Raw genomic sequence first — 13,461 nt, 5'->3', positions numbered from 1 at the left:
ACGCACCAGAAATTAACGCTGGATATTTTTAAAATTAATATATAGCAACAATTAAAATTTAAAAAGTGCTACATGAATAACCGTACATGAATAACCAGCAACAAGAAAAAATACTGCTAGTCTCCTAAAAAATGTTCGCGCTTAGAGAAAAAATAGAAAAACGACTCTCTGGCGTGGCAAATGCTGCAGGTTTCGCCTGGTGGCGCGCAAGCTAAGACACTAGCTGGAAGGCCGGAATCCATACCTCCGTCAGACTGGCCCGATTTATGTTTTCCGGAGTTGCTGTAAATCACGTCAATAAAATGTCGGTCTGTTTCCTTTAATATGGCAACCGGAGATTCATTCTCCGTCACTGAGGAAACAATGCTAGTTGTTGAACCCCCAAAAACATCGACACCAAAACCATGGAAAACTTTAAAAATACGTAATCGAATGGTTGAAAAGAATGCGTTTTTATGTATACCAGTAGGAAATTTCATCAGAGCTACTTCGATTGGAATCACATGTTTCTCCACGTTTACTGAAGAGTCTAGTGGAGAAGTAATATGTTCAAAAACTTCTCTTTTTTTAAAAAAAAAAGCAATATTAGTTCTTCCGCACATCACTTACTAGTTAAAGTTGAAAGCAATGATTGAACAGAATAGAAATTACAATTGATACCATAACTTACCAGAGCCATTTCTTAGCTGTTGCTTTATGAAATCTTATGAGACTTAACTGCTAAGATCCTCAGTCCTTAAGCTTACACACTACTTGACCTAAATTATCCTAAGGACAAATACACACACACACACACACACACACACATGCCCGAGGGAGGACTCGAACCTCCGCTGGAACCAGCCGCACAGTCCATAACTGCAGTTGCTTTATGAAAAAAATCTGCTATGGAAAATATATATGAAGGACACATTCAAGCTGGTGCTTCTGAGTGAAGATACTGTATGTAGAATTTAAAAATGTACAACTAGTAACTCTAATATGGTAGCGCGTCACGACACTACAATGCGTAATCACACTCGTACAGATTATGACTGAACACAAGTTTATGGTAAATGTTCAGCGAAGGTATTGGTACAAAGAACTTAAGCCAACGTTACACTTTTATTTACAATGATAGGTACACGTGTCATAGATACTTCTAGTCTACATAGTAGCATGGGTATAGGATATATTTTAAAAAATATTTACAAGGGCTATTGAAAATGGCCTAAGGCGAAAATTATGCGATAGCACGGAAAATAAAATAAAAATTGACGTTTCAAGTGGCATGACATCCAAAATATTCATACGAACGGTACACTAAGTTAGAAACAAATCATCGAAGATAATTCAACTTACGTTTCTCACAATCATCTCTAATAATTGTTAAGTTGTTTATAATTAATTCAGCTTGGCGATAAAAATATGCTTTTACAATCTGCATTTATAGTTGTTTCCCAAAAGCATGTTTAGTAATTTTTGGCCTTTTCATTTGTTTTTCAAAGATACAGTACACTGACGTGACGATCAAACTTGAATAGTCTTCATTACTGAAGTTAGTCCATGGACTTAATATAACACATACACGCATGTGTCGGATGTTCAGCAGTGTGTATTTCCACATACAGGGTGACAATTATTGAACTATATGAAAAAAAAAGTAAATTGGTTATAAACACAGCGTGCACACACTTTATTGAATATGTAAACGTCATTACACATATTCGGATCTACACATACCAAAAAAAAAAAATAAGTTTTGCATCACCTCAGCTCCGAAGCTCCGGAACCTGTACAGAAAATTGGAATAGAGATCAACATAAACATCATTTCCGCCCTTTTTATTGCTCATGGAAACCACGCATTGCATGTTTTACCACTATACACCGAAACCTTCAGAGGTGGTGGTCCAGACTGCTGTACACACTGGTACCTCTAATACCCAGTACCACGTCCTCTTGCATTGATGCATGCCTGTATTCGTCGTGGCATATTATCCACAAGTTCGTCAAGGCACTGTTGGTTCAGATTGTCATACACCTCAATGGAGATTAGGCGTGGATCCCTCAGTGTGGTTGTTGGGTCACGTCGTCCATAAACAGCCCTTTTCAATCAATACCATAAATGTTCGGTAGGGTTCATGTCTGGAGAACATCTGGCCACTCAACTCGAAATATGAGGTTGTCCTGAAAGAAGTCATTCACAAGATGTGCACGATTAGGGCGCGAATTGTGGTCCATGAAGACGAATGCCTCTCCAATATACTGCCGATATCGTTGCAGTACCAGTCGGAGGATGGCATTCATGTATCGTACAGCCGTTACGTCGCCTTCCATGACCACCAGCGGCGTACGTCGGTCCCACATAATGCCACCCCCAAAACAGCAGGGAACCTCCATCTTGATGCACGCTCTGGACAGTGTGTCTAAGGCGTTCAGCCTGACCGGGTTGCCTCCACACACGTCTCCCACGTCCGTCTGGTTGAAGGCATATGCGACACTCATTGGTGAAGAGAACGTGATGCCAATCCTGAGCGGCACATTCGGCATGTTGTTGGGCCCATCTGTGCCGCGCTGCATTGTGTCGTGGTTGCAAAGATGGACCTCGCCATGGACGTCGGGAGTGAAGCTGCGCATCATGCCACCTATTGCGCACACTTTGAATCGTAACACGACTGCGGCTGCACGAAAAGCATTATTCGACATTGTGACGTTGCTGTCAGGGTTCCTCCGAGCCATAATACGTAGGTAGCCGTCATCCACTGCAGTAGCAGACCTTGGGCGGCCTGAGCGAGGCATGTCATCAACAGTTCCTGTCTCTGAGTATCTCCTCCATGTCCGAACAACATCGCTTTGGTTCGCTCCGAGACGCCTGGACACTTCCCTTGTTGGGAGCCCTTCCTGGCATAAAGTAACAATGCAGACGTGATCGAACCGCGGTATTGGCCGTCTAGGCATAGTTGAACTACAGACAATACGAGCCGTGTACCTCCTTCCTGGTGGAGTGACAGGAAATGATCTGCTATCGGACCCCCTCCGTCTAATAGGCGTTGCCCATGCGTGGTTTTTTACGTTACTGGGCGGCTTTAGTGACATCTCTGAACAGTCAAAGGAACTGTATCTGTAATATAATATCCACAGTCTATGTTTATCTTCAGGAACTCTGGGAACTGGGCTGATGCAAAACTTTTTTTGATGTGTGTACTTAGAGTCTATGGCACTCGGGTCCACAGTTCGTCTTCGCACTTTTGGAAACAAAAGTAAATGGATTTGATTTGTATGCTGAAAGAAAGACGTTGTGACAATCTTGAGAGAGGACCTACCAGTTATGAATCCTGTGAGTGGCAAAGATCGATCCTTTGCTACAATCTCCCGATTTCAGCGTCGTACATGACTAGTTTTTTCCCTTCTTTCGTCCTCGTACAACTCAAAAGGGACACCACAATGTATAGTGTGTTTACAAAAAAACTTTTCTTCTCGTTTCGACTGGGCGACGGCCTTGCCGCAGTGGATACACCGGTTCGCGTGAGATCACCCATGTTAAGCGCTGTCACCCATCCAAGTGCCGACCACGCGCTTTTACCATTTTTCGGGGCGCACTCAGCCTCGTGATGCCAATTGAGAAGCTGCTCGACCGAATAGTAGCGGCTTCGGTCAAAAATACCATCTTACGACCGGGAGTGCGGTGTGCTGACCCCATGCCCCTCTTATCCGCATCCTCCACCGAGGATGACACGGCAGTCGGATGGTCCCGGTAGGCCACTCGTGGCCTGAAGACGGAGTGAGTCCTCGTTTTGACTAGTGCGATATCTTGTAGGAGTACATGAAACTATTTTTAAACATTTTGTACACGCATGCATCGCAGTCACGTGCACTCAACAGGTAACATTAATAAACGATTCTTACAAGCCGTGAAGGAAAGTGGCTTTGTGTATGTAGTAAGAGAAAGCTCTCCAATTAGGCGGTAGTGGTCTGTCAGCCGACGCTGCCATCCGATTACCTTTTTTATTGTTTTTAATAACGGAAAATATTTAACTTAGCGAACTCTTCAAACTAGCGGTCACCGCGTGAATTGTGATGAGTGGCAAGGTGTTTGCGTGTGCTGCAGGTGGCGTGGATCCACATGGACCGGCAGATGATCCTGACGATCCACCGGCACGTGATCGCTCGCGTGCCGCGCTTCAGCGTGTCGCACGACAACCAGAAGACGTGGCTGCTGCACGTGAGCGACGCGCAGCAGGAGGACCGCGGCTCCTACATGTGCCAGGTCAACACCAACCCCATGATCAGCCAGGTCGGCTTCCTCGAGGTCGTAGGTAAGCAGCGGCGGCCCGCCAGGGCCCTCATACTCATGCGCTCGCCTTGCAAGCTAGGTGCACTTCTTGTGTGGGCTCACAGCCACCAGAGTATTTTAAACAGTGACCACCGTTTGTAGCGTACAGCAGTTAGACGAGGTGAAGGAGAATCACGTAGGCGCTGACTGGACTCCTGCATATCTAATGTCACATTTCCTACGGTACATCTCGAAGCAGCGACAAGACGATTCAGACAGCCAGCGTGGCTGTTCCACAGCTGTTCGGAGAGGCTTAAGCCTACTGAATTTGAAGTGCAATCAAACTAAAGTCTTCATCGCGCTCTCCCAGCTATTTGTGGACACTTTTAACACTTTGGAAATGCCGCTATCGCGAAATACCTCCAGGGTAAACATTATCCACAGGTGAATGAGATCTCTTGCGGAGGCGCGGTTCTTTCCGTCCCTTTTACGATGAACCTGCACCTTCCTGTGAACATTGTCTCAGCAGATCATCAGTAGGAAAGCCGAACGAAACCTACTGTACTTCGACGTGAACCAGGCTGCAATTAAAGTCACTAATCTACGTTTCGGGAGAAAGTTTTCACACGAAATGAAAGGTTGGAAATTTTGTCCTCAATTAATATATTCTGAAACTTAGGTGAGCAAGTATCACTGCCGAGCCCTTGCTAGTCTTAACACAGTCACTCACAATCCCTTTCGTTAGCACACTGGACTCGCATTCGGGAGGACGACGGTTCAATCCCGCGTCCGGCCATTCTGATTTAGGTTTTCCGTGATTTCACTAAATCGCTTCAGGCAAATGCCGGAATAGTTCCTTTGAAAGGGCACGGCCGACTTCCTTCCCTGTCCTTCCCTAATCCGATGAGACCGATGACCTCGTAGTTTGGTCTCTTCCTCCAAACAACCCAACCCCACAATCCCTTTCACTCACGTTAGCAAGTTTATGGTGTTGCATTTCCCGAAAACGTAATAGCCAGAAAATTATGTATTGTTTTTGGTTGAGAATGCTCGCCAAATATTAAGTCTGTCGGTACCAAATGCAGTCACAGTTTTTAGCCACCGACCTGCTCAATACGCCACGCGGAATATATCTTTTCTCGTCACAAAATTCACTTAAAGATTCCGAAATTTCTACACGCCCATCGGAATAATTATGCCGTCACTTTACCACACTTTTGATGTATGAAGCACTGCTAGATCGGGCAACTTATAGTTTCCATCGGAACTACTACTACACATGTCTGAACTGTTTCATGGCTAGGCTTCTACTCCTCTCTATAATACTCTAAGTCTTCTCTACCAGCAGAGAAAGGCGCGCGAAGAATATTGCCTTACCATTGGTCAGTTTACTCAACAGCCAATAGCAAAACAACACTCTCCTGCGTCAGTCCGCGCTTTTTACCGACGTAATTATCTAATATGCTGAAGTTTTGCTCTTGCATAAAGTTATTTACTATTGTTATTTATACCTGAATTAACTTTCCCTTCACCATAAACTTACTTTACAAATCTATTCTACAAAAATCCCCTTTGTCCATATCCATACTCCTTCGAAATGTTCCCACACTAAATCCTACTCCATAACTCGTTAAACAATTATCTTCATACTATCCTTAAACCACACTCATGCATGACCCATACTGATAAAACACATTTATAACATTTTATATGCAAAAAAGACATAATAACACTTTATAAAAATACTAGAACAGTTCATGAAAAACATTCTATTACTCCAGTGCACTCTAGTGGGCACAATCGAAACTAAATCAGTCCCCTATCCAATACTGTCCTCTATCGGCTGATGCATAAACTACGTGCGCGTCCAGTCTCGCGTCACCACCTGTCACTATCCAGTTCTGAGACAGATCTCCCACTTGACCGCCTCCATGGCAAGATCGGTGTACGCCTTGCTCTGAAGATGGACTCATAAACGTAAAAGAACTGCAGTGTGCTGTATTAACTCTCCATGTCACAAAATTGCTTTAATATGATATATGAACCAACATTGATTTTTTGCTAATAGTAATTACCAAGTTCAGTCATACATTGGCAGTCTTCAGATCCCACGCGTCATAGGCGATAAATGGTGAACAAACTACAAGGCAAGCGTTATATGAAGATAGCAAACTCAATACCAAAAATCGCAAATAATTGTTAACACATGCTCCGTGATTGTATCTAAAATAAATAAACAAAAGTTTATCATACGTCAGTCGCTTTTCTCCACAGAAAGAACGTTTGCCTTTCAAGATAAGTTAACTGTCTTTTGTGCGAGGTTGTAGTGGAGAGCCGATTCTCAATCTCGTTCACCACACTTAGTTCACAGAAACTCCAGTCACGGTCCAAAGCGATCTCGGAGTAATTTCACACTTCGCGATATTAAAACAGTTCATTGTAAGCTTCATATAACTTAAATATTCTAAAATTCATTTGTAATTGGTACGCATACAGCTACTTATAGCTAGTGTGTTGGTAACATGTTAACAAATTCTGTTAGCTGATTGTAAAATCCAAAGTAGCGGAAAACTAAAGACTGCTCTAATACACAGCACCAGGAAATTTCTAAGTCACTACTGCTTTACTGCCTAGGCAACGTGCTATGTACTTATCAAAACCTCTTACTCGAAATACGCTATGTACGCTTCTCCTTATACGGGATCGTCAAAAACAGTCTGAGAAGTTTGTAAGCGTAGAGTAGGTGGGCTGAGAAATAACTGTGAAGAAACAAATACGAGACGTTTCGCCGTTTCCAAGTTAATTAGCACTGAGCTTAGGCAACCAGGCCGTTGTGTGTGAAAATTCATGTAATCCCCCCACCCCCAGATACTACTGGTGTCAGTTGTTCTCATAGCGTAGGTGATAGCACATGGGACTGCTCAGACTTTGACTCGGGTTCGCTCCTTTCTATCGCCCCATGCCCAATTTCTGGGTCGCTATTTTTCTTCTTTTTTTTAGGAAACCAAACGAAGAACACGTTTGGCAACACCGTCTCTGGCAGGCCGCTGGAATTTGTTCCTGCAACGGCCTGATTGGCTATCTTTGATGCTAATTAACACGGAAACAGCGCAACGTCTCGAATTTCTTTCTTAACTATTTCTCACCACAGCCTACCCTGAAAAACCCTTACAAGCTTTCCAGAGTGTTTCTGACCAACCTGTATAGAAAAAATGGCTATCCGCTTTACACATGATCGGTAACCCCCATACTCTCTACACAGTACAAATATATTTCTTAAAATAAAGCTCATAAGGCGCGCAGTTTCGACTTCAGAAGTGCGCTGTAAAAATGTGCGATTAATACACTTTGTGTGATTTTACGTTCGCATTTTTATTAACAATAATTAATAGCGGACCCTTAATGTATGAACATGATTTCGTGTTATCCTCTCAGCCACTGTAATTCAGCATAACCATATCAACAGTTTCTCATTGTGATTTTCCGAACCTACCTTTTTTTCTTAAATTAGTACTAAAACATATATTTTTGCTATATGTATTACATATTCATAGCGTATGTCTAAATCAATCACATGATGTCTTTTTATGTTCTAATTACTGTAGATGATCATTATTAATTATTGCCAGCTTTAGTCCGTTTTGCTTAACAATTTAAGATTAGAGAAGTTATGGGCAAGTCATCCTACACATCTATGGAGGCCTTTCGTTAGACACTATGTTAATTTCTAATTATTGTGATTAATTATATGTGGAGTAATTTATTAATTAGGAGATACAGAACTAAATATACTCATTAATATTTTCTCTGTTTCATTTCCTTACATTTGACAGCTCTGATTACGTTGTAATTTTGAAGATTTATACGCCTTCTTCGATTTGCGCTCGAATGGTGACTTCTACCCTTTGTGCTAGGATAGTAGGCAGTCCTACATCACGTCCTCATTGGTTATAAGCCTGCTAGAAATATTTTATGTGGCGCGACACTACGTTGTTTCCACTTCTTGGCAGTCAGAAGCTCAGCCGTGGCCAAAATCCTGCCAGCTGACTGGCTTAGAAAAAAAAAATACTTATGCTGTCTTACCAGGCGGTAGACTTCCTAATCTGCCCGTGAATTACGAGCGCTCTCCCATTTCTAGAGTGTTCTAGAGTTACTTTACTTCATTGCTTACCTGGCCAATATTCAGTGCCTGTTACCTTCTACTAGCTTCCATTTCTTCACTGCACATACACCACTTACTGTTGCACTTGACATCTAAAACTGGTATCAAATGTCATGAACGAAATTAATTAATTGGTCAGTACCCTCAGTCATGCATCTTTTATCTGTATTACTCTCCTCATACGTCCCCTACGACCGCAGAAACTAGTCAACACTTCTTCTGCAATAAGGTCATTGCCCTCTTAAGTAACGTACATTTTCGGCAGACGAATGGACATTAAGTGCAAGACGGAAACTGACGTTTTAATGAGTTTATGCAAACAAGGAAAAGTTTCCAGCAGAGTACGATGTATTTGTCACATGAAAACTTCAGGGCAACAGATTCATGACATAAGAAGCTGTTGCAATGAAGTGTACGAAGAATATCAACACAGTCATAAATCTGGGTGTTGTCTACATAAGGAGCGGCACAAACTTTTCTCAAGAGCTACAATATTTCGCGATACTCAGCTTTTATGTCTAATTCCTTAAAATTCTCATACCTGTCTTTCCGTTGATTTACTTTCATATATCTTACTATACTTACGGCAACAGATATCGGATGTGTAAATGTCCCTTTTCTTCGTACACTTCTGTTTCGTTTGTGTTCTTGCGTTGCCACAAGTACTACTACAATAAATATTTTTTTATTCTAAATATCTGTTGAATTCCTGCTCCTATACAGATGAATACTTCTATCCGTTAAATACGTGAATTATTTTGACCACTTTGATCTTTTATTTTTCTCTCGAACATCTATTTCTCCGAAAGTATATTTCAGTTCCTTAAACCTAACTAACCTAAGGACATCACACACATCCATGCTCGAGGCAGGACTCGAACCTGCGACCGCTGCGGTCGCGTGGTTCCAGACTGTAGCGTCTAGAACCGCTCGGCCACTCCGGCCGGCACACCACCAGATGCCTTTCCCACATCTAGTGCCCAGTTTGTGTCATCTCTGTTCCTTCTGCTTTCATTCCTCGTTTCTTTCACTTGAATTTACTCTCATGTTCCTTAAGATATCGAACTTCTTCAGTCCATGTGAACTATGTTCTTTTTTATTTTAATTTAAAGTAATTTATGATGGAGACTCTGGAGCCCTCGGGTGCTGGATTCTACTATATTATTATTATTATTGCTATTGGTAATTCCCCCTTAAGGAGAGCGCCAAAGCACAATAAATATTTTGTCTTTCTTCTTTCTTCCCAAAAACCTCTCATATATTCACCCAGTTTCTTCTTTCTCTCTTCTGCCCAGTTCTTTCCCATTTTTTACTCTCTGAACGTTTTCGGTCGAGCGGAGTGGCCGCGCGGGTGAAGCGTCATGTCAGGGACTGGTATGTTGTCCTTAGCATAAGTTAGTTTAAGTAGTGTGTAAGTGAAGGGACCGATGACCTAAGCAGTTTGGTCCCTTAGGAATTCACACACACACATGTTTTGAACGTTTGCCCCAGTTTATGTTTTCTGATTCTTTCTGTATTTTTTCTGTCTCTTGTATTTTCTGTGGAGACATTTAGCTTCTTGAGATCACCCATGGTTTTCTTTACCCAGTTGGTTTTCAGTGGATTAGTCGCCACTGTACCAAGTGACTTCATGGTCAGTCTGCAGTCGTTCATCCTATGCATGTATCCGTAAAACTTTGCTCTTCCTGCTCGTGTAGTTCTTTTATCAATCTCTGTATACATATCCCCTATTTCTGAACTGTCCCGTAAGTCTTTCTCAATATTGTCGTCTCTAGTTTTTCTGTCTTCCCGATTATTGTTCTTTCCTTGTCTCCTACTACATATTTGTTTAATTCTAATTTTATACTCTCAGTCATTATTTGATAGTTGTAAAGGCTTCATAATGAACCAAGGCAAAATTATCTCTAAACAGAATGCTTCCGCAAATATTACACACTGCGTGCAATCACGAACGTAAGAGACAACTGAGCCGTTCTTCCACAGTGCCACCTACCATCGTTGACGAAGAGTCCACGCTGTCGACGGTGGCGGTCCGCGAGCACCAGAACCTGACGCTCACCTGCAGGGCGGAGGGCTTCCCCACGCCCAAAATCATGTGGCGCCGCGAAGACGGCCTGCCCATAACTATAGACCGCCGCAAGAAGGGTGAGTTCTTGCACTCGCTGCCTGCTTCCACAGCCTCCCTGTGTCAAAGATCTCATACCACCGATGGCTGGGCCTGCGGATCAAAGTAGACTGCCACGCGAAAGGCAAGTAGTAACACTTACCTCTGATGCAGACAGCTTCCACAATTTCAACATCATGCCACGCTGCAAGGACGGAAAGACGATCAACATACTATCTGCTAGCTCTAAGAAGAGTCACAGCACGGTGGTAGATCAGAGTAATCAAATCAATAGGTATCGAACAATGATGACGAGTATTGACTGCTTCGGGACCACTGCCAATTTTAGCTGTGGCAATAGTTTAATGATCTTACGTGTCAATAAAGGCGACAATTTCAGACACAGTTACATGCATGTCAGCAACGGTTGACTCGGCTTTACACTTTCTCTTTCCATGCGGCTTTTCGCGGATGACGCTGTAGTATACAGAGAAGTTGCAGCATTAGAAAATTGCAGCGAAATGCAGGAAGATCTGCAACGGATAGGCACTTTGTGCAGGGAATGGCAACTGCCCCTTAACATAGACAAATATAATGTATTGCGAATACATAGAAAGAAGGATCCATTATTGTATGACTATATGATAGCGGAACAAACACTGGTAGCAGTTACTTCTGTAAAATATCTGGGAGTATGCGTACGGAACGATTTGAAGTGGAATCATCATATAAAATTAATTGTTGGTAAGTCAGGTTGTTTCACTGCCTAAACCATTATTTGCAGCCCGCTCCATTTCCCTATGCACAATTACCAAATTACTACTTTGAACATTGGTTAATTCATTACACGGTGGCGCTAACACACTGCTTTCGTCTTCACTGTCATTTCTCAGTTTACTTTGGAGCCTAGTATTACGTTTTTCACACGCCATTATTGTCACAATATTTCACACGACAACACAGAGAAGCACAATTTGAAGAGCAAAATAAGGAAACACATTAACATAGCATTGAAAATAATATCACGTTAATTGGAAGAGCAGCTGCGAAATACTTGGTGCAAATATACATGCATGCCACAACTGTTTTACTGTACAAGAATGAAAAACTACAACTACAAAGGAAATTCTCTCTACAATTAAGTGCTAGAAATAAACAAAGGCTGCACTAATCACACAAACTACAAGAAAAAAATCAGAAGATTCCAGTGAGGTATCTTGGCAGGGTCGCCATATGAAACATCCCCTTTGAACAATTATACATGACTGTGCTTAAACTGACACACAATATTTTTAGCGCAACGCAATCTGAGTTTCAAAAATCCCTACAAAAGAATGGCCCTGTCTAAAATTAACCTATATGTTTCACAAATCACTTACCTCACAAAAATCTTTGTAACTCGAACTACTGCAATACAGCAAACGCCACTACTGCCAGCTAAATAAAAGATTCAAACTACTGAAGGCACTAACTACTGATAGGCATAGTTAGCAAATGAAAGATTTTGATAGAGAACAAACAATGTATTTACCTCAATAGTGTTCAAAAGTCATAATGTATATAGCAGTTCATGACATCCAGTCTTACAAATTTCAAAACTCCGCCATCTCTCTCCCCACATCCACCACTGCTGGCGGCTCAACTCCAACTGCGCAACGCTATGCGCTGTTAACATCCAGCTGCCCAACACTACAATGGCGAGTATTACAACAATGCCAACCAGCCACTGACTGCACACAGCACAGCCAGTGATTTTCATCAGAGCGCTACGTGGCGTTACCAATATAAAAAACCTAAACAGCCTACTTACAACTTTTGTTGAATATGTTTCTGGTCATTTTCAGAACTCAAATTAATAATCAAATTAACTAATTTAATAAGACTGAACTTTAAATTGGTGGTGTACCCATGGACCACCACAATAAAATAAAGACAATGAATAGCTGAAGGAGTGTGAATGAGAACAGTGGCGCAGTCAAGTTTACAAAATACTGACAGGTTTTATTAAGGCTTTTGTAATTATAACTAGATGATAAAGCATTCACAAAAACGACAAAAACATATCAGAAAAGGAATGGTGTTTGATTGACAAAGCATACATTTGGGGCGGGGGGAGGGGGGTGGGGGAGATGGCAGCTATACAAATTCTCCCCTGAATTAATCCCTTTTACAGATCAGTCTGACTCTGTTTATATGAATCCATTGTGAGGTCCAACTCTATTTAAATGAAATCAACTACAGCGCAAACTATGGTTCAACTGAGAACAGGTAGCTGTGCATATCATTTAACAACCCTTCGCTTGTGCAGCAATACTTACCCTTTCACCTTGATTCAGGCGGCAGCAGAAAACGGCGTGCTGCAGCACCTGTAATGTTCTGATACATCCGCGAAAATTTCCAAACTAAGCAGTCCTGCGTTCTGATTATCAGAACGCGGGAAATTTCCCTATCAGAGCTCTGATATCGCTGTAGATTTCAGTGTGAAGTGCACCCATTCGCTGGTCTGACCAAACCAATTTAACTCACAGGCATGAATGTGCATGCTGCAATTGCCAAACCTCAGATGGCCGACCCATGACGAATAAGTCCAACCTCATGACAGATGATATGTCCGAGATGATGTGCAGTTCCAGTGACGGTACAGTTGGAAACTGCCACTGGCTCTTAGTCCACCATAAGAAACAAACGACATGTCTCACCCACTAGGGAAAGACCTGAAGTTCTCCCTCAGAATACGACCAGACGGCAAAGAAATACAGCCAGTTTCCATCAGCCCTCGGTACGGGAACCAGATTAGGAAATATGAAACTGCCCCCACATTGCACAATCAATCAAACTATACTCTAGGCACTTCAGTCCGGAACCGCGCGACTGCTACGGTCGCAGGTTCGAATCCTGCCTCGGGCATGGATGTGTGTGATGTCCTTTGGTTAGTTAGGTT

The 13,461-nt window shown here is 42.3% G+C and overlaps 1 protein-coding gene across 1 annotated transcript in view; it reads left to right on the top strand.

Annotated features, from left to right (window-relative positions):
• The window catches only part of LOC126097489 (lachesin-like), a 411,009-nt gene that overhangs the window by 155,718 nt on the left and 241,830 nt on the right, over positions 1-13,461 (top strand). Inside the window, exons 2-3 of the mRNA XM_049910594.1 lie at positions 4,090-4,297; positions 10,400-10,561. Coding sequence (XP_049766551.1) covers positions 4,090-4,297; positions 10,400-10,561 — 370 coding nt within the window. The remainder of the gene's footprint in view (positions 1-4,089; positions 4,298-10,399; positions 10,562-13,461) is intronic.

The sequence above is a fragment of the Schistocerca cancellata genome, chromosome 1 (assembly GCF_023864275.1).
Source record: "Schistocerca cancellata isolate TAMUIC-IGC-003103 chromosome 1, iqSchCanc2.1, whole genome shotgun sequence".
Lineage (NCBI taxonomy): Eukaryota > Metazoa > Arthropoda > Insecta > Orthoptera > Acrididae > Schistocerca > Schistocerca cancellata.
Note: the sequence above shows the minus strand (reverse complement) of the source record. Positions and strands in the feature narration are given on the sequence as shown.